The 21,706-nt window shown below is 46.3% G+C and overlaps 1 protein-coding gene across 1 annotated transcript in view; it reads left to right on the top strand.

Annotated features, from left to right (window-relative positions):
* Positions 1–858: 858 nt before the first annotated feature.
* Positions 859–21,706, top strand: part of GAD2 (glutamate decarboxylase 2) — a 39,839-nt gene continuing 18,991 nt past the window's right edge. The window contains exons 1-7 of the mRNA XM_086742139.1: positions 859–1,170; positions 1,443–1,502; positions 1,669–1,818; positions 2,918–3,151; positions 8,023–8,113; positions 8,872–8,984; positions 12,928–13,043. Coding sequence (XP_086598265.1) covers positions 1,095–1,170; positions 1,443–1,502; positions 1,669–1,818; positions 2,918–3,151; positions 8,023–8,113; positions 8,872–8,984; positions 12,928–13,043 — 840 coding nt within the window. The 5' untranslated portion in view covers positions 859–1,094. The remainder of the gene's footprint in view (positions 1,171–1,442; positions 1,503–1,668; positions 1,819–2,917; positions 3,152–8,022; positions 8,114–8,871; positions 8,985–12,927; positions 13,044–21,706) is intronic.

Raw genomic sequence — 21,706 nt, 5'->3', positions numbered from 1 at the left:
CTGGAAACATGAGGAGATGCCTAGGCTGGTTTTCTTTTACTTTCCCACCAGGGCAGTGTTTTAAAACATCGAGACATTTCCGTGAGGTTTCACGGGGGGGCCAGTCCTAGGAAGAAAGCGGAGGGAGATACCCTCGACTGAACACGGCCCGGCAGCCCCCAGGGCCAGGCTGCGGGGAGCAGCGGGGACTTGCGTGACCGATGCCCTCGGCAGGGCCAAATCCTGGCCTGACCTGGCGTGGTCTCGCCTGCCTCCTCTCTATGGGGTTTGGGCCTGAAATCCCTCCTGTGCGGGAGGAGAGGCAGCCACGGCGAGAAAGGGCTCCGCGCTCCGGCGTAGAACCGGCTGGGTGGAAGGGGGCGGTTTGGTTGCCTTCAGAAACGACGTCGGGGAAGGAAAAGGAGCGGTTGTTTTCCTCCTCTTCCAGTCTGCCCTCCGAGACCCGCTGCCTCCCTGGGCGCTGGAGCGGATCGGCTGGGACCCCTCTGCCCAGCCCGGGAGAGGGAGGGAGGAGCCAGAGCCGCCCCCGCCCCGCACGGGCTGCTCCACCAGCGCCTTACACGCCGTTTCACAGCCCGACGGGGACCGCGCCGGTCGCTGCGGGCCGAGCCGGGGGGGCGGTGGGGGTGTGGGAGGGCTCTCCCTTCCCCGCCCCGGGACTCCCCCGCTGCTCGCCGGTGCGGTGGAGGTGGGACAAGGCACCTCCCTCGCCTCCCCCGCTACGAGGTGGTTGCAACCCCAATAGGGCTGGCCCTAGGGCTCCGTTCCCCCCACCCCGCCCCTTCGACGCAGGGTGCGGGAGACCCTTCAGAGCAGCCTCCCCCGGCCCCCCCCCCGGCGCTGCCCGTCCCGTCACACGCTGGGGGCAGTGGCCGGCGGGGAGCTGCGCCGGTTCGGCGAAGCCCACCCCGGGGGCACCCACGGGAGACGCTCCCACCCACGCGTGCCCGGGGCGCCCCCGCCCCTCCGCCTGCCGCCGCCTGGCGCAGACACGCGCACTTACACACTCGCACACTGACACTCACGCACACTGGCTCAGGCCGCCGGGGCTGCAGCTCGCCGCTCTTCGCCCGCCCCGCCGGTTCGCCTCCGCCATGGCAAGCCCCGGCTCCGGCTTCTGGTCCTTCGGGGCCGAGGAGGGCTCCGCGGCCGCTGAGAGCCCCGGCACAGGTTGGGGGGACAGGAGGGAGGGCGCCGAGCAGCCGGGAGGGACCGGCCCGACGGAGCCGCCGCGGCAGCGCTGCCCGGTCGCCGGAGACCCGTTTGTGGCAGCTGGACCGGCGGGACGGGGCCGCAGGGACCGACGGCGGCTTTAGCCCGGCTCGGCGCGGCTGGACAGGGGGCTCCTGGGAAGCGGTGCCGGCTGTCGGACGAGGCGCCCCCGGCCCGCGCCCGTCCACACGAACCCTGCGCTCCTTTTTTTTTTTTTTTCTCTTTTGCAGCCAGAGCTTGGTGCCAGGTTGCCCAGAAGTTCACGGGAGGGATCGGAAACAAACTCTGCGGTAAGGACGGGGGGGCCCCGCGGCGGCGGAGGTCGGGCTGCGCGCCCGCGAAGCGCTGGCGGGGGTGGGGGAGGGGGGCTGCGGGCCCTGCCCCGGGGCGGGGGTTTTGGGGGGACGGGGGCTGGTGCCGCGGTGCTGAGGTCGTGTTGTCCGTGTCGCTGTCAAGCCCTGCTCTACGGAGATGCCGAGAAGCCCGTGGAAACCGGCGCCAGGGCAGCCCCGGGGGGAGCGGAGCCGCGGCCGGCCTGTACCTGCGACAAAAAACCCTGCGGCTGCCAAAAAGCGGAGGTGAATTACGCCTTTCTGCACGCAACAGGTAATGGCGCTCCCGGGCCACGCTGCATCTCTAAAAGAAAAACCCCTCCAAAACAACAAACAAAAAAACCCCAATGACAGCCCTTCGGTGGGGAAACTGGGAAATTGCCCGCGGTGTGCGGAGACCGGGGGTCCCAGCGATATGCGGTGGCCCCGCGCCCCGGCCCCCTGCTGAACCGCCTGGGCGGTTCTCAAACCCGCCAAAAAAAACCAAACAAACAAACAAAAAAAAAACAAACCGAAAGAAAAAAGGATCAGAAAAGATCTTGAGGAAAAATAAAATAAATAAAAATAAAATCACGGCTTGCAAGTTGCTCTAAGTTGCACTGACAGCAGCGACCTTCTCGTTGAGGTCCCCGCGACGTAATTAAGGTTGGAGGGGAGGAGGGAGGAATAGCGCGCTCTTACTGTTTGTTTTAATTCGAGCTGGTTTTGCGCTTCATCTTTTCTGACCTTGGCGGTAGCGTCTCCGCTACTAAATCGCCCCCGGCTCCCCGCGGAAACGCACTGCCCAGAAATGCTCCCGTTTGCGCGGCTGCTGCCTGCCCGACCTCTCCCGGGTCCCCCGAAAGTGGGGGGGAGAGGGGGTCCCCACAGCCCGGCTCTGCCTGAGCCATCGCGCTTCAGTTTAAACAAAAGCTGGCAGTGGGTGCGTGCAGCATCGCCTCGGAAAAAGGCGTTAAATTATCAACAAGTTCCTGGCATTGGAGAGTCAGAATGATGGTATTTTATTGCAAGGCAAACGGCAGGTTTTTAGAGTGCTCCTGGTAGCATTTTTTCCCCATTTTTATTTTTCCTGAGATTTAGTTTTCCTTTTTTTCTTGTTTCCCCACTCTCTCTCGTTGTCATAAAAAAAAATTGGTCTGAAATATACTGTGGGCAAAAATTGCTATTTAAGATAGGAAATTAAAACTCAACTACATCTCTCGGAACATTCCTTTAAATACAATCTCACCACTTTGCCTATTAAATGAAAATAAAGTCTATTTTTTATTAAACACAGTGAAAAGATTTCCTAAGCATAAATGGGAGAAGCCTTTATCCAAAATCAGTGTATAAGGTCGTAAAGTGAAGTTAACTTTTCATTTCTCCATTCCCAGATCTTCTGCCGGCATGCAATGGAGAAATAACAACGATGTCTTTCCTGCAAGATGTGGTGGACATCTTACTTCAGTATGTGGTGAAAAGTTTTGATAGATCAACGAAAGTTATTGATTTCCATTACCCAAATGAGTTGCTCCAGGAGTATAACTGGGAACTGGCAGACCAGCCACAGACCTTGGAAGAAATTTTATTGAACTGCAGAACAACTCTGAAGTATGCGATTAAAACAGGTAATGGTCGTGCTCATTTTCTACCCTCTGTGGTCTCATCCATTGATTAAAGGTGTCATTTCATTTTGTCTTGAAACGTTAAAGCTTGGAGCAGAGGCTGTATTTTGCCAGTTCCAAGCAATTTCTAGCGGAGACAGAAATCGTTTTCCTAAATGATGGAATACTCCGGCGCCCTCGTCTCTGCCGCTGTCGGTGCAACATCGCCCGCCCTTGCCCAGTTAAAATTAATGCTTCCGTGCGTCGGAGTCGCCGAGTGTGGCACCGAGCAGCCTGTTCACCACCTTTTCCCTCCTTTCCTTTTCATCGGTGTTACCAGTGATGGCCCGGGATTGCCCCTTGCGGTGGGGGGGTGGGGGTGTCCTTGTAGCGGGGGCAGCAGGGATCAGCCCATTTAACAGCCAAAATCGCAATAAACAGCCTGGAAATGAGAGCTCTGAGCGGCCATTTGCCGAGTCTCGCCCCGTACCTGCAGGACATAAACCCAGGAAAATTTGGCAGAATTGCCCACAGGAGTATTGTTTGGATTTTGGTTTTGGTTTTGTTTTTTTTTAATTTTTTTTTTCCCCAACTAAAGGCTCCAGCAGTAAAAACAAAGCCCGAACTGTTTTAATTGCCTTTTGTTGTTGTCGTTTTTCACTGGGGAGGGCAGGGACGAGTTAACTCTTGCCTGTCCGGGACCCCCGTTAGTCGTGCCCCGATGTGGGCTTCGTGCCGGGGAGGCAGCGCGGGGCTCAGCCGTGCGTGGGGAAGCCCCCGGCTCCCCACCCGGGGCCACCTTAAACAAACTGCGGCGGGGCGGACAGAAAGCGCAGCTACGATTAGGGCTGTGATTGAGAAACTGCGTGGAGAGCAGGGAGCTCTTAGGGGAGTCTGAATTACGGAGAAATTGCGGAAATATAAAGGTGTAGCCATTCCTGAAAGAGACAAAAGGCTGATTTGTGAATAGAGGTTGAGGGGAAAACAAAAAACTGTTTTTGACACCTTTTGGGAGCAGAACAGACTGGTCCCAGTAAAGATTGAGAGGGATCTATGTAACCTTCCTCGTTTAGAGGTGGAAATGTTTAGCTAAATGTTTTTGATGCATGAGTCGGGTGCTGTCAAAACGTCTGTGAAATATTGGAATAAATGGTCAGATAAATTATGTCCACGGGAACAAAGTCGATCAGTCCAGTGATCCATGTGATGTGTCTGGGTAGGGCATAGGAAACGTATTTTCACAGAATGCTGTGAAACACAGGATGTGTGAATCTAGGAAGTCAAAGAGTGGGGGTTCTTAAGCGATTTTCGTTTTTTTGTTGTTGTTTTGGGGGGTTTTTTTCGTTGTTTTTGTTGTTGTTGTTGTTGTTGTTGTAGCCCGTTTCACATAACGGACCTATTTCATTTTGTGCATCCAAAAAAGGCTCTTTAAAACAATGTTACTGTTTCTCTTCCTTCCTGTAAATATGTGAGACTTTCCCTTCTTGGCTTTTTTTTTTAATTCGTTTAAATGAATATAACGCTTTCAAGGACCGGTGCTGGGGGGGTTGCGTGGGATGCGGTGGGGTTCACCTGGGGGGTGCGGAGCCACTTTGCTTGGCTGCCCCAGCCTGAGTTGGGCGGTGGGGGGGAGGGGCTCACGAAACGCGTGGGATTTACACCCGGAGCCCTTCGGCATGGGTTTCGGAGTAAAACCCTTGCATTACCCTCGGCGGGAGGACAAAGCGGTGAGGTTTCTGGCGGCGGGGGTCTGCCTCCCCTCCCGCTGCAGCGGCCCTTCGGGCGCGGCCCCTCCTGGGCTGGTGGGGGGGGGCGGGCTGGGCTTGCGTTTGGCTGCAGGGGCCCGGGAGGTTGATTGGAAAATAAATTGTATTGCTTAGATTAGCCTCACAGCTGGATCCCCAAGTCCCCGGGTTGGGATTTGAGGAGGCGGATGGATGATTTTTCGGCCGAGAGGTGGGTGTGGGATGCTCCCAGGTGTTGCCTGCGTGCCGTGGCTTGCTGGGGTGCCCATGGGAGCCACACCAGGGGCTTTTCACCCCCTTCCCAGCTACTGGCATCTATGCCTGGCGAAAATTTTGTCTTCAGAGAACATGGAAGGCAGCATCTGCAGATAGAGGGAAGGATGGATGCAAAATTCCTGTGCAAGGCTCGCCAGGGGAGGATCAAAATACAAGCATTTAAAAATGCCTTGGGAACCCCAGGAAGGGTTACAGCCCCGCTCCCTGGCAGGCCCTGATGCTGGTTGCAGGCACTGGGGCTGTGGGCCAGGCTGAAGCAGGTGCCGCCAACCACACCTTTGTTCATGCTGTCCGGCTTTGCTCAGCCCTTGGCATTGCTTCCCTGTCAAGGCTGCATGTTAACGGTCAGGGATGTCCGCGCCTGAATCCAAGAGCAAGCAGGAACGTGTTTGAGAGGAGAGTGCGTGGGGCAAAGGCTTGTCCTCAGCGGGGCAAGCCCATCCCGGGCCATCCCAGTGTCTCAGTCCCGGCTCTTGCCCATCATCTCCTGATTTACTCTGGGATATGCATAAATATGTTGTGTGTTGCTAAACCAATCAGTAAGCAAAAAGCTCCTATTTTCATATCTCTCCCTGCACCCTGTCAGTCACCTCTTTGTTTGGTGACAACCACAACAAAGGATGTGTGTTTCAGGCAGACAGCACCCGGGTGGTGATTTTTGAGCATCTCTCCCAAACTCTTCTCATGTGGCTGGTGGAGCCTGTCTTCTTGGCAAAGCCACAGTTTTCCGTGGCCATCTAGCTGAGGGGGAAGACAGCTCAGGTGTCAAACGGACGGATGAACCCTTGCAGGTGAAGTTGGGGTTAGATTGGGGCATTGCGTTTTCTGCCGTCGCGCATTAAGGCCACGTTGCAGAAGGGAAGGGCACAGAGTGGAGGGGGCCATGTTACGAGTGTCAGCGCTGGGGACTCTGCCAGCAGCCGTGCCAGCAGCAGCTCCTGCTCTCCCTGCAGTAACGTCTCTGCAGGGGCACAGAGCTGCTCCCTGCGACCTTGCTCACTCTAGGGTACGGCTGCCCCCAGCCCTGTGTGCAGCCAACCCCGTTCCTCTGGTGGTTCCCGAAGCAGGAGGTGTGCTGTGGGGTTTCCTTGAAGAAACAAGCAGTGACAACAGAGCTGTCGCCTGGGGCTGGGTATGGGGCTGATGGAGAGCTGCTGAGACATTGCAGCTGCGAATATGAATTCTGCTGTTCTCCAGCTTTTCAGTGTGGATTTATTTCCAAAGCAGGAGTTTTTCTGGCATCTTTGAGCCTTCCTGTGGCCCAGATTCACCAAAGGCTTTCACCTCCTAATTTTCTGTTCCTTTCTGGTGGAATTTGGGAACCCGCTCAGAGCCTGGCTGTAAGATTGAACCTGAGCTGTAAATGTAAAAATCTCTCTCAAAAATAAAATCTCATCACTGGGGGAGATGCAGTGCTCTGCAGGCAGAGCCCCTGGCATAGGATCGCTGTGGTTTTGGCAGTGCTGGCAGGGCACACACCTGTCCCATGCCCTCCTACCGCATGTGAGAGCATGCAGGGCAGGGGCTGGATCCTGTTCGTCCTGCTGGGTCTCAGCAGCATCCCGTGGTGCCTGAGGGGGTTTGGCTGCATGTCCTGGGTAGCGTGAACCAGGGGAAGGTGGCAGTTCCTATCTCCGATGGGGAGAGTTCAGTGCAAAACACAGTCAGGCTGGATGGCAGCCGCACGGGGCTCATGTCAGGTTAAGGGCTCAGGGGGCTGGATTTTGCGTGTGTACCCCCCAGCCCTTTACTCCCTGCTCCGGTCTGCCCGCTCAGCCCGATTGCTTTGTCTTTGTGTGCTGCAAGGTGGGAGCTGGGGAGCAATTCCCCAAGCTGTTCTGCCAGCCATGTGTCTGCACCTGATAAGAGGCCACTGGAGACCAAAGATAAGTCTTCTGTTGGTGCTGGGTCTGCATTTCCTCAGTCATCTCTCTCTGTCTTTTGTTTTTCCGTGATAGCAATAACAGTACGTTGTCCGTGGGTCGGGACAGGTGCTTTCCAAGCAGAGGCTGCCATCCTTTGAGTCGGATGGCGTTTAAATTATTGTGAATCGTCTGTTAATTACGCCACTTAACAGGGGCTTGTGGACAGCAACTAGTAAAAACTGAGTTTTAATGGTTCCGGGCTTTAATGGCTCCAGGCATGTTTTAAGAAAAATCTCTAACAGAATTTTAGAAAAAAAATCAGGAGCCCGTTAGATTAACCATCAGCTCCTTGAGCATATTCTTGTGCATCATTCTGCTGGGGCAGCAGCACTGTTTTTCACGGAGTTTGTTTAAAATCACAATTGCGAGCAGCCAGGCTATTTGTAATTGCACTCCGACAGGGAAAAAATGACAAGTACCGCCACCTTCCCTGCCATCTTCGTACAATCATCAGCCTTTGAGTCATGTGCAAAGCAGTCACCAAAATGTTCCATTTTCTCATTTCTCCCTGTCTATTATAATCATTAGCCATTCATCAGTGATGTTATATGTACTGGCAAGCTCTTCAGATGGTGTCTCGTGCATGCCTTTCAAACCTAGCCAGGCAAAAACACATCCAGCGATAACACATGACACACTAACGGGAGCAAACAGCTATTTCTGTGAGGCAGCAATGTGCTAATTTTCAAGGCATATTGAAAGGATAATAGGGAATGTTGGAATTCATTATTCTGCCTTCACTGTAATTACTCTGATTTTACTGAGTCTGCAATGAGAAACACAAGAAATCCTGCCTTTTCCAAGAAATGCGTTTTTTGCTGTTTGCTTTGTTTTGTACCTTGGAAGCACTTCCTTCTCTATAGAAATCCGGAGGTAAATATACCGTTCAGCACTGAATAGTTTCATTCAGAGTCACCAGCCTTTTGATAACACTTTCCATCTTATGCAGGGCACCCTAGGTATTTTAATCAACTTTCAACTGGATTGGACATGGTTGGATTGGCAGCAGACTGGCTGACATCAGCAGCAAATACTAATATGTAAGTAGCGGATTTTTTTCCATAATAATATTTAATACAATTTTACAGTTATATTCTAAAATATTAGCTGCTGTAACTGAATGAAAGAAGGAATACTTTTGTGTTAAGGTTGCTGAAAAAACAATTGTCTCCTTTTTATAAGGTTGTTATAGCTATTTACATGAAGACTTCCAACATTTTCCTGTAGGCTGTCTTCTATAAAATTTCATACTAATATGATGTCGTTTTTGCTACCGTCCATAAAAATATATAGAAAAACTATTTTAACATTTTGCATGCATAAATACGTAAAATGAAAGGTGTGCTGAGTGAACAGTTGCATCGATGTAGAGGGGTGATGTACAATCCATACTTGGAGCAGTTAGAGCCATGGCTTTCTGTAAGAAAAAGACCTGCAGGATTTAATGTGTGGGGTTTTTTTTTCACTCTGGGACTAGACACGCACACAGGTTTTTGCAAGGCGAAGGTCTGGCTCTGCCCAGCAGCTCTTGAATATAGGGCAAAGCCTTGAGCCTGGAAGAGGTGGGCAAGATTTGTTTTACTGAAATGGGTGTAAATGGAGTCTCAAGAGCTCTCAGTATTTCTCCTTCTAAACATTTGATGTCAAATCAGAAGGAAGGTTATCAAAAGTATTGTAAACCAAAACTCTACCCAGGGCAAGATAGAGCATATTGTGGCTATAATGTAATGTAATATTGGAAAAAGATGTCTCAGTGTTGCAGATGAAGGCATTAAATATGGACATTACTACGTTTCAGGTTCACCTATGAAATTGCTCCAGTGTTTGTACTTTTGGAATATGTCACACTAAGGAAAATGAGAGAGATGGTTGGCTGGCCAGGGGGCTCTGGCGATGGGATATTTTCACCTGGTACATGATATTTCAAGCTTTCTTTATTTTTCAGACTATGTTATATGACATCCCCCGTAGTTAAAGAGTAAACGTAATTAAATATGCATGTTCGAGAGGACACTTGCTAATAACCACCAGTGGCCTCTTTGAGATAAAATATTGCATGTTTATGAATTTCAGGGATGTGATTATGAGGGTCTGTTTGAAGAAATTGCACTGCATTATGAGCAGCTGTAATGGCACATGGGAAACATAATCAGAAGAGACATTTGCCTTGCAGTTTCGCTTTGCCCCCACTTTTTATGGATTACATGAAATAGAAAGACTATTGTATTAATAATGGAGGGAGGAAACACAACAATGCTCTCCATCACCGCAGGGGAAATTGGAGCGAAGAGGGAAAGATGCAGCATTCCTTTAAGTAATTTTAGTGGAGTCGGTAAGGTCCTACCAATGTTACAGTATGCGGTTAGCTTTCCGTGTGTGAGCTGGCCTGTCGAGCTCAGTTGGGGTACTTGGGTGGCCAGTTAATCTGAGTACCTAAAGGCTCAGAAACCTGGTTCCTCCAGGGCAGGTCAATAAGGCAAAAAATGAGTGTGATTAACTGTAGAGAAATCATTGACTCTGACAAACACTACATTAAGACTTTTTTTTTTGCTCATTCCGTTTAGTCTTTTGATTTATACTCTTTGTCACCTTCTATCTTACTCTGGATTTTCATTGCTAAAAATTTGGGCCTATCCATCTCACCAAATTGCAAAAAAAAATTGAAAGAATTGGCATTGGGCATAGCCTCTTGGCTTGTCAAAAGAGAACAGACTGATAGCTGGTGGGGACGGAGCCCTTCTGGAAAGGGAGTTCATTAACCTCATGGAGGGGAGAGAGTGTCTGGATTATGGAGCAAAGGCAAGGCCTCGCTGATAACAGCCTAGGGTGTTCAACTCTCCGAGCGCATGAAGGGTAAAGTCATAGGATAAAGGGTCAGGCAAGGCTCATCTTCAGCTTCTCACATTTGAATGCACACCTGGGAAGTGGTGCAGGATTTTTGTCCTGGGCCTTCGCACAGAGGCGGAGAAAGATGAGAAGAATTTACATTACTTCTTCTTGAGTCCCTATTTAAAAAGCACTGAGAGCAAAAGCTCTGACGGCTTTTAAGATAGTGCTTAGACCTGAGTATAGTGCCCGACCGAAACTGTGGCCTCCATCACACAGGGAAGCAACTAAACGTGTCACGAGCCCAGGACCTAAGGCAAAGTTTTTGGAAATTGGACAGTGCTTGCTTACTGTCCAGTCCCTAGCCAGACTCAACATGGCTGGTCTTCAGTTCCTCACCTTGCAGGCTTGAGCTGCAGTAGCCACGCTGGGCTGGTGAGGGACCAGAGAAGGGAGAGAAGACCAATAGCAATGCTGCTCAGCCAGACCTGGTGGGCAGGGGCTGGGCAGGGGCAGCAGGCAGGGGGGTGCAAAGCTCAGTGCAAGCACCAGATCTGCCCAAGTTTGTCAAACTGTGCTTGAGATAGCATGAGGCAGGAGCGATGAATGCCCCAGGAGGGCCTGCTGTCCCTCCCGGGTCCGCGAGAGGTGCCGGCCTGACCTGGGGGACCAGGACGTTGCTGGAGTATCAGATGCTGGAGTTCATTTCATCTACCTGAAACCTGCCTGGGACGGGCTCTCTGGCAGGCCTGTACCTGTGCTGGCTGTTTGCAGTGCTGCCATCCATTCTTTCCCTGCAATTTCTGGTTTGTGCAAAGTGTATCTTTCTAATTCACTCTCTTAAGGCAGCAATACCCACTGTGCAGATTCTGCTTTTTTAGGCAGTAATCAACATCATCTCTATGCTGTCTTCTCATTTCAAGCTGTCACAGCTTCAGCTGAAGACCTTACTGTTGCGAAGAAAAGGTTCTCGCTCTCTGCATTTGAGTGAAATATATGGTATCAATACGTGCAAAACATAAAGGGCTGATCAGGTTCTCCAGATTCTGTACGTGTGGTTTTGTGCCTGCAATTAACAGTGGGTGTAAACACAGCTGCAAAATTAAAGCCAGAATGCAGGCTTATTAGTAAGCTCAAGGTTAAATGTGTGAGTAATAAGTAGTAATAGGAAAGCTTGGTATTGAAGAAACTTAACGTTTCAGTCTTGATTCTTTTGACTTCATTGAGCCGATGATTTTGGACAAGATAGGCCAAATTTCTCCAAGCCGGACACCTTAGTTCAGTCACCTAAATCATCAATGGCAGCCATTACATGCCATCTGCGTTTTTTAGAGATGGGTACCTGAACCTCTTATTCTCTCCATTTCTTGTTTTGTTGTTTGTTAAGAGGTGTAGAAACGTGTTCATGCTTCTCAAGATAGTTGAAAGGAGAGCAAATAGCCTGGTCTGTGCTGGCACCGGCGCTGGCGGTGCCGTTCCTCTGTGGTGTTTTCCCTTGGATTTACAGGAGGGCCAGTGAGGTCAGGGGATGCCCACAGCAGGGGCAGCATCACTGCAAGGCCAGAGCTGGGACACTGGTTGGAAATGAAGGGCACGGTTTCTGTGGGCTATGGAACAGTATATATAGCTCTAGTGGGATAAATACGAATCTTACAAAATTCAAAACTATGTTAAATTTGCTAGCACATATACCCTGCTGCTGTAACATGGTGTAATGTCCCTGCTTTCAGCAGACCTAAATTTCATCTGTTTCAAGGGTGGATTTTATCTTGTCTCACTTTGGCTGTCCAAGCATTGGGTGTCTGCCCTGTGCTAGTTAACAGCAGCTCTCATATATTCAAAGGAGAGGGGTGGATGAGTTTGCAGGGCAAGTCATCCCACCTAGCACAAGCAGGTACCTTAGGATGAGCTGAATCATCTTCTGGAAGTGCCTGTCTTGTGCTCTTGAGTCTGTTTTTAGACGGAGGAAAGTTGAATTAGCTGAACTCTACCTCAGCTGCCCTCTGACCTGTTCATTTAAAAGCCTAAAACCATGATCAATATACATCTTTACTTTATATAAATATATGTGCATAAACATCAGTATATAATCAGTGTATATATATATAGTATATATACAGGATAAAACTGATGGATTTTATGTATACATCTCTGTGTCTGTGTGTGTGTATGTTTGTGTGCGTGCACATGTAAAAGTACTCAGACTCTGCCCCAGGTTCTGCATTATATTCCCATAGTGCTCATGCAGCATTAACGTGTAATCAAACATGGTTCCGCTGTAGATACAGAAGCTAAGTTTGTAAAAATCTCAAAAATGAAAACTGAAGTGATTGTTTTTAATTTATGCATTGATAACTGAAATACGGGTACAGAATACTGTAGAGCTGTCATCTGATACCCATCTTGAAGTGGGTATTTTAAGTCAATGAATGCCAGTGATTTCTAGGCTAGTGTTAGGGACATCTAACCTTTTCCCCTTGCTCCAATCAGAGGACAAATAAAAATAGAAGTATTTGTTAGAATGATCCTTTTTCTTCCCTTCCCTCGCTCCAGTTATCCAGAAGATCATATCTGTGGGGGCACACTGTGTGGGTTTCCTCAGAGCTGGGGCTTGAAACACCACCCTAATTTGGGAGGGGAGAGCACAGTTTAGGTTGCATTTGGAAGCCACTTAGGAAGTTGTCTTGTGGTGGCGTCCACTGGGTAGGTGGAACAGAGTGGGGATTATGTGTTGATGGCGTATGGAAAGATAAGATTGAGGAGTAAAGGAGAAATGGTAACAAAAAATGAGGATGAAAGGAAACCCCTATAATTTTTTGCAGCAGTACTTTTTGCATAAATTGTTACTTGGGTGTAGTAGATCCTGTTATTACACAACCCAGCTGTGAGGAGCATCAGGAAGAAGAATCTGCCATTCAGCAGAAAGATTAACATTAGAGTTAGAAAAACTGTAGGAAGACTTGTCGTTTGTTCTGCAATAATATTACGATGCATAGAAAAAGTAACAGTATATTACTGTGGACTCCAGGTGGTGCCATATCTAACATGTATGCTATGTTGATTGCACGTTTCAAGATGTTCCCAGAAGTTAAAGAAAAAGGAATGGCAGCTATTCCCAGGCTGGTTGCCTTCACATCAGAACATGTATGTGTTTCTGTTTTTTTTTTCCTACCTGTTACTTCTGCTTGTATGATTGTATGATGAAGAAAAGAAGTAAATGGGAAGTTCTAGACAATTCTCTTCATTTCTGTTAGTCCTTCACTGGGAATAAAAAAAAAATGGGAAGGGGCTGGCTTTTTGATACATACAGGGATGAGCTGTGCTGAAAGCCAGCTTTTTCTGTGGCTGAAACCCAAGGAGAGCAGAATTTACAAACCACTGCCATTTTTTTTTCTCTTATTTGTGTCTGTATAAATGTCAATATGAACGGTAAGGATCACATCAAACAGTGGGAGCTTAGCATTGGACTTCTGCACTTTCTGCCACAAGTGTCTTTTGTTCAGGTCACTCTGGGGGTACAGAAAATTGCTGAGAATCAAAATGTTTCTAGCAGAAACCACTTCCTGCTGAGAGGGTGACAACATAGACAAGAGTATGGAAATGCTCTCTGTGTGTGTGTACAACAGAGTAAAGTGTCCTAAAAATTAATCAGAAATGTCTGTGGGGGAAATCCTTCTGAGGATGCCATTAGTGGCAGTAGGATGAGATGTGGTACACAACTGTGGGCACCACGTTGCGGAATAATTGTCCCCAAAGCAGTCAGAGAGAAGGATATTCTACAAATGAGTAGCAGCTCTCCAAAGTTGGCTGTACAGTTAGAGATGCATTATTCATATGGAAGATACAGACCTAATAAGTCTTGCAAATAAGGTTCAGCATGATTATTTAAAATAACAAATCCTATTAATCATTAGAGAATTTCATTGTATTCATAGCAATGGAATGTTAAACAATGAACCAAATTGTGCTATCAGTCTCAAAATAATGAAATGAGCTTTAATAATTGTGTGTTCATGCCAGAGAAGCAGGATTTCCCTTAGCAAATTAAACATTCCAAAATAAAATATAGTAGCAAATCCATAGAACAGCATCTGAAATCCGTTACATTTTAAAAGTATCTTGAAATTGCAGTTTTGCCGCTTTCTCAATCAAGGTTTTTCTCTAAAGTATGTAAGGGCGCATCTTCTAGGGAAGTTAAGAAACCAGCTAAGTGAAGACAGGATCCTTTAATCCTTAATTGCCCAAAGGATGTGGGATGAGGGTTTAACCCTTAAAATAGCAAAGACTGTTACAGGAATTGCAGAGGCCCAGAAGCACAATTCCATTTTTAGATAGGAAATGTCCCGCAGAACCTGAATAGACACCAAGTTATGAGTGTCGTTTGTCTTATTTATCATGTCTTTGTGATCTTCTGCTTCCTTTTAGACTCCCTAGCCTGATTGTGGTTTCTCTCTGCCACAGCTGGATGCTCTTCTAAGACAATGGCTGTGGAACAAGCAGTCTGTAAATGGGATGCTATCATTTCCTCATGCTCTGCGTATGTGGCATGATAGTAAACAAAGCTTTAAGTTACTTTATGTGTTTAGAAATGTTGAGATTTTTGTCTCAAAATTTTCAAACAGAAGTAAAGATTCCAGTATCAGCAATTCTCAGACAAGAATATCAACATCACAGACTAAACTCTTATTTTAATTTCTACCAGTCTAGAGCTTCCGTTACTGTAAGTGGATAAAATTACACCACAGTTGCCACCAATATTACTGTAACCAGAATCTGGCCTCAGTCTGATGCCGAGGTAGGTTTAGCTGCCAGTAGAGGGGAAGGGAAGGAAGGAGTAATTCACAGCTCCTAAGTAATTCCTTTCCTAGTTGAGAAGTGCATCATGTTCCTAAATTAGGAGCCTCGCTCTCTGCACAGTCAGTGAAGAGAGGCACCTCTGGAGGGAAACTCAGAGCATCCAAATTAGGAACCTAAATATTCCTTAATTTAGATGTTCTAAGCACTGTCTGGAGGGGTGCACCTAATTCTATGCATTGACCATACACAGACATCAGCCTACTGACATAGGCAACCTACATTAGGTGTCTAAAATAGGTTATGTGACTATTCCAGCCAGGCGTGTTCCCAGTAAGCAGATCTTCCTTGAGCTGTTCAGTAGGACGGTGACTTACGTCTCTCTCTGCTTCTGTTTATTTATGTTTCACCAGTGATAGTGAAGTACACTTTAACTGCTTAGGTTGGTCTTGGCCCAGGTATAATTTCACTGAGATGCGCTTGCTCAGGACTTAGTTCAATCCTCTGTATTTAGCAGTTATCTAAGTTCTTCCATCTGCTCTGGTGCAGGAGCAGGGTGATGTCCTTCAGGACAGCTGTTCTGCACTGCACGTGACGCAAGAGACCTTGACTCAGAGGGGTAACAGTGATGGATGCCAGTTGTAAAAACCTATTTTAGTCTATCATTTCAAACACAATGAAAAATGTAAGATGAAGGCCTCTTCCTGTGTTCCAGTGCGTCAGCTTTAGGCTGCTCTGAGTGTTCAGCTGAGCACATCCCTTTTTCAGTGTGGAGAAAGCAGCTGAAAGGGAGAGCTACCTTCTCAGAATATTTTCATTGGTCAGTTTGTCTTTAAGGCAAGTTCTGTTAAATTTTAACCCATTCTCTGTTGTGACTCTGACCTGGCCAACTAGCACTCTCTTAGACAGCATCCTGCAGTAGCTGGGAACAGCATGGAGCAGGGATCACCCCTAGCAGGAGAAAAGGACAAAGTCACTGTACTCTTGAGGAGGAAAGGAGAGCAGAGGGGAAAGGTTTAGCTGTAGAGGACTGGTTGGGTTCAGGCTACAAAACAGCCCTTGTCTTTTTTATTTGACAGTGTAAAAATATCTGAAGAGACTTGCAGCTTTTCTATGGACTCGATGTTTCATTTGGGGCTTTACAGACTCAGTCCATAGTTCAGGGCATGGAAAAAAGCTGGACATAATTGGAAAGACATAGATATTTCTTCATCTGTGCTGTTCTCCAACCCAGAAGACTGTTCTCACATAGTCCACATCAGCTTTCCTAATTTCCCACCCCCTTCAGCTTCTTGCATGCTGATTTCCCGCCGTGGACAAGCCCATTACTTGCAGGGAATACAGCAAACTGCACCAGTAGCTGTGGGAGAAGAGTGGCTTTAGCAAAGTTTTTGTCTGAACAGTTTCTGAAATCTAAAATGGAGGTTCTTGACTCTGAGACAGAAGGAAATTAAAGTGACTTCTGTCTCAAAACAGACTACTCAACAGACTTCAGTTTCACACAGCCTATGGAAGGTTTTGGTTTGGTTTCTGTGCAGAATGAAAAGCTCACCTGTAGTCCCACCACTTTGTGGCACGTAGTGTTGTCCTCTAGCCAGGCTACTTAGGAGGCAGTTTCCAGGACCAGCATCTGCAAGAAGCTCTCCTGGGGTGAACTGTGTTGTGTGACTTCCAGGGAAAGATTTTAGGAGCCTGAAGATCATATTTTCCATTTGTTGGTGTAAATTTTGAACCTGTAAGTTTTACTTCTAAGCGTACAGAGTAAGTAGAGAAAATTTTTGTTTCTGTCTAAGGAAACTGAAAATCAAACTCCAACATTCACGCATTCTGTCTTTGCATTACCTAATCCATAATAACTAGAAAAGTATTGCTTGGTGTTATTTGAAGCCAGAGGGAAATGGTGAAAAAGTTGATCTTATTTGAAGAGCAACTTAATTCAAGTGACTCCATTCAAATCAAAGCAAAATGATTTTCCAGAAAAGCAGTGCTCTAGGGCAGCCTGTCCCAAAGGAGACATTCATCATTTGGGTCTAATCCTTTATCTGGGCGATATCTCCCGACTTCTACACAGCCACAGGATCCTCCTGAGCTCAGTGCAATGTTTCTCACCCACAGATAATGCTGTAAAACTATCCACATGGGAAAAAAACAAGTTGTGAGTCTTGCTGGATTAGAAAAGCAGTGTGAAGTTATAGATTTCTAAAATGCAGAAGATGGAAATGTTAGTATGTTGTGCAAAAACATTAATATATTAATTTCTCCCCTGACATTAAAAAATAACCTTAAAAACTGAATAGCAGTAGCTAAATAACAAACATATGTATCATTACAGTGTATTTAAAAATGTGATGGGACACTGTATACTCTTTTTGTAGATAATTGAAGGAAAAGCTATTGCTTACAATGAGACATTAAAGACAGGATTCATGTCACTTAACTTTAATCACCTAAAGCATAGGCATTTAATCTGAGTTAGTCTATGCACTTTTTATAGCCAATAAAAAGGGAGTGAGATCTGCAGAAGACAGCTCATCCTAGTCTAAAATGGGTGCCAAAGCCTTGAGAATAAGATGCCTACTGGAGATACCTTTTCTTCCCCACTATTGAGGGAGCCTGGACAGCAAGCCTAGACCAGACACACAGTTTTAGTTTATTAAAATTAAGAAAGAAGTAGCCCAGCCTGCACATCCAGGGATCTCACATTGGTTAAAGTCCAGGGGAGATGGAGAGGAAAGTGCGTGTGCCTCCTTTGCTGGCATGTGACTGATGGAGTGAGGCTGGGGGTCCAGGTCTGCGGAGCACCGGGGTGCCAGCGACAAAATCTGCAGACCTCGGAGAGGTTTTGGCTGCTGGATGGCTTGGCTTGCACAGCAGCTGGGAGCTCACTCCTCATGAGCTCCCTCCACAAAGCTTGTGCCACTCTGAATTTATGTGAGCAGAGAGAAACTGCAATCTGAAAAACCAGCCATGGCCTCTGGGGCTCACGGCATTAGGATGGTTCTTCCTGACAGCTTCAACCACAACAGATTATGAGCGATTAATTTAGCAAGCTATAAAAATAGAAGCATCTGTATATTGAAGCACTGTCCTTTTAAGATAACAATGCCATACTTTTCAGCGTAATAACATTTAAAATTATTCTAATTCTTCTTTTTTTCTAAAAGGTCTATTCATTATTACACCTGTAATAAATTTACAGTGTGTTTTTACTTTGCAAAGCTAACTATGAAAAAACAAACAAACTTATTCCCAACAGCATTTGAAATTTTAGACAAAGGGAAGATTCCCCTGACTCAAGATCACCTTTTTTTTTTCTCCTGACTAATAATACGCTTTTGTCACTAATGGTGACTAATACTCTGTGCCTTCTCCTTCACCATTTAATTTTAACCACATTTCTTTGCAGAGGCAAATTGAGGTTCTTCTCTATTTGGGATATATTTGTAGTCTTCCATGCACCCTTTTGCACCGCAGCACTGCGTGGGGGGAGGGTGGGCTAAAGCCGCAGTGACAGCGCACTTCACCCTGCATGTCCTCCTGCCTCTGGCAAGCACAAGACAGTGGTGAAACTCTGGTCCTACCAGCTTCTCCTAACTTCAGTTTTTTTCACGACTGGCATCAGGCAGTCTGCCCCCATCCTCCCCTTTTGACCCTGCTTCTCCCGCCATAAGACTTCAGATCTGTGTAGCTCCTACATGGCTGTGTTGTGAAAGATGGTGTTCAAGCTCATGTCTCTGTGTGGCCAAACAGTCTGCAGCCCCCGTCTTCCCCAGAGGGTCACAATTAATGCCCTTCTTCCCCATTAGCCCAGCTGAATCTGTCAGTAGTTCTGTCTAAGGCTTATTTCTGCAAGCCTTTCCTTCTCTTTGACCTTTATATTTCTGTGTACTTCTCTATTACACAGACAACCAAACTTTCAGTGCCATCCCAGGAATATTAAAACAAAGTTTAATATTCATCATGATTAGGAAAGTTTTCTTTGTGCTTAAAACTGTATTTTTTCCATTTTCACTTCCATCCCAGCTCTTTTAGGGACTCATGCAGTTGGAACAATTCCTCTGATGTTACCCTGAGTCACAAAAATGTAACAGCAGTCATATAGCTGTGACTGAATACACAGATTGAGCGATTTCATATTCAAAGTTTGTTTAGAAATAGTAATTGCATTTGCCCTTCTGTACACAGACTTCTGTATTTCTTCCCAATCTGTCCTTAAACCTGTTTTGGTTCCTGACCACTGAATTCCCTTCAGTCTGTAAAAAGCCTTCAGGCAAGTGAGCTATCAGCACGGCATTCATTTTTTCCCCAGTGCTGTTTTAGCAGTGCCGTGAGACTTCTCAATGAGGCAGCTGAGCTTGGCCATTTTCCAGTGGATGCCTTTGAGCACATGGGCTTAATTTTCTTCCTCATAGTAAGCCATTCAAATCTGTATTTTTTTTAAAGCATTTTGAATAGTTCTATTTTTTATTAGAAAAACAAATTACAGGAGTAAAACTATTTTAACTAGTATGGAATAAGGAGCAAAATTCATCAGTGTAATGTCGTTGACTCAAAACACAGTGAAACTTATCTGTGTCGTACGTCTCTACTTGTATTTATATATCTACCCTCAATATGTGCACATTGGTTTGTGTAATACATGAGTAAAAAAAACAGATTGATTTTTTTAAAGTATATTAATTCAATTCTAGCTTCAAATAGCATCTCAATGAACTGTCATTATGCTGGCAATATTCTAGCTCTCTTTCAATTTTTGCAAAGTTCAAAGACGTCTTCCTGAACTTGGGAATTTTTTGTAAGCCTCCTGATGCTGGTAGCTTCTTCATGGTCTCTCCTCCTCCCTGTTCTCATGCAGTTGCACTGCTGCGTCATGGGGCCCTGGGAGACCTGCAAGTCTGGGAAGAGACTTCAGTATCTTCCAAGTAGAGAGGCTTGTGGATTGGTCCCAGTCCAAGCCTTAATCTACAGTGCATTTGTACTTGGGAAGAGTCCACTGATTTTAGTGAAGCTGATGAAGCTCCTGGAAATGTGTTTGTTCACAAATTCAGCTTAATGAAATAAAGAACTTGCCATGAAAAATACCAATGTGATACTGAGAAGGCCCATGATGTTTGATGTGTAAATACTCCCTAGCACTTCGTGACTCCAGCTAGAAACACAGCAGGGCAAACTCCATCACTAACCTGAGCATATCACTAACTTGTGGTTTGAATAGGCTAGACAGTAACAGTGTGTTAAAATCAAATATCTACCAATTTCCAGAGCACTGGTACTTGCAGGTGCTGTACACTTCCCGCTCGAGGACAGTAGATGTCACAGGGCTTGGTCCATAGGGAAGGGGGTAGAAATCTCCTCACCTGGAGTCATTCAGCACCCACTCCACAACAGCAACTTTCATGCTGGATGAATCCTTCCCTGGAGTGCCTGTCTCCCTCCCTGACCACAGAATGAGCCTACGTGATGACTTCAGCCTGATTAGGCTAGCTGCGACGAACAGCAAAACACTGAAGCACAGGCACAATTCCCTTGCTGCTCATCTAAGCACATGGCTATGTGTTTCATTTGATCATGCGCTTGTGCAGAAGTCGGTCCAACATGCATACGTTTACATTTCAGAATGTAGTTAGTTCAGGGGCTGGGGGAGTTTGTTGTACTAGGGCCTTAAAACCCCATTTTAGATCTAGACAAGGTGGTCAGTGGCTGTGCAGTACACATCGTTAGTGTCCTGCAGCCGTGCTCCATGGGGAAAAGCTATATCAACCCATTGCATTAAAAAAAATTAACATGGTATGAAAAATACCATTCACTTGAAGAACTATTTTCAGATTGTGTGTCATCAGTGAATCGTGGCTCCAGAACAATCTGAACTTCTTCACAGTGTCTGAACATTGAAAAATTCTATGGGCGTCATGAAAACTTGAGGCATTTCAGCCAAAACAGTGAGATATGGGCATATGAAAAAGGGACCTTGGAGTGGAAACTCTTATGCAGCCTTAACCACAGCAGTCAGGACTGTTAACAATAATTACCCCCCCCCCCCAACCCTGAATGATTTTTAAAATGCTTCTTTTTACTTATTAAATTGAAGGTAAATGTTGCAGTTCTACTCTTCTTCCTCTCTCTTTCATAAAGTTGATTTAGAATCAATTTTCATTTCTCAAAGTGTTCATTATGAAGGGGGCCCTTGAGTATGCAGTGAAATCCCACTAACTTCACGGCCTTTCACTGAGGCAGACGTGTAACCACTGTGCCCATCTCTCCCCCTGTAGCTCTCTGTTCCTCTCATTACAGTTGAAGCCAGATACTCACTTGACAAAGCACCAGTGGTTACTTCTCTGCTTTGTGGTCTGCTTCTCTATTTCTACAGCCAATATGTCTTCCTTTCTTCTTTAACATCTCAGACACCTAAAAAAAACCCTGTTAGATTTTTATCTCCATGATCTTTTTAATAGTATTACATCCTGAGCTAATGGTACTGCAGTATATGCAAAGAATTTCCATTTTTTTAACGTTTAATAATCTGTCGTTAAAATTACTTTGGACAATATTGTTGCAGCTGTGTTTAATAAAAATCAGATTCTTGGTGGTATAATTTGATATAAAATGATTTCATTATCATAATCACTAGGATTTAAATTAGAGTTATAAACCAACACTGTCTCAGGAGTTAAGTCATATGAGCTAGAGAAAATTAGTCTCACTTGCACTCCATTATGTTACTTCCACTTTTTATTCTGTATGTACAGATTAACTAATAGTCCAGTTCTGATTTTAAACTATAGTAGCCTGTTTATTAATGGGAGCTACTACTAGCTTTCACTGGCATGAGATCACAATTAAACTTCCTATCATAATTTCTCCCAGTATATTATTTGGCCAGAAGTTACATAGCAGAAGCACATCACGAACTAAATGAATTATCTAGGGGAGAGTGTTTTGTTTCAGTGAATCAAGTTCATAGCTGAATCTGTACAAGCAATAGAAGCTGCAAGTATGCATCAAGAACAGAATTT

Source organism: Chlamydotis macqueenii, chromosome 2 (assembly GCF_036417535.1).
Source record: "Chlamydotis macqueenii isolate bChlMac1 chromosome 2, bChlMac1.mat, whole genome shotgun sequence".
Classification (NCBI taxonomy): domain Eukaryota; kingdom Metazoa; phylum Chordata; class Aves; order Otidiformes; family Otididae; genus Chlamydotis; species Chlamydotis macqueenii.
This window is presented reverse-complemented; position numbering and strand designations above follow the sequence as displayed.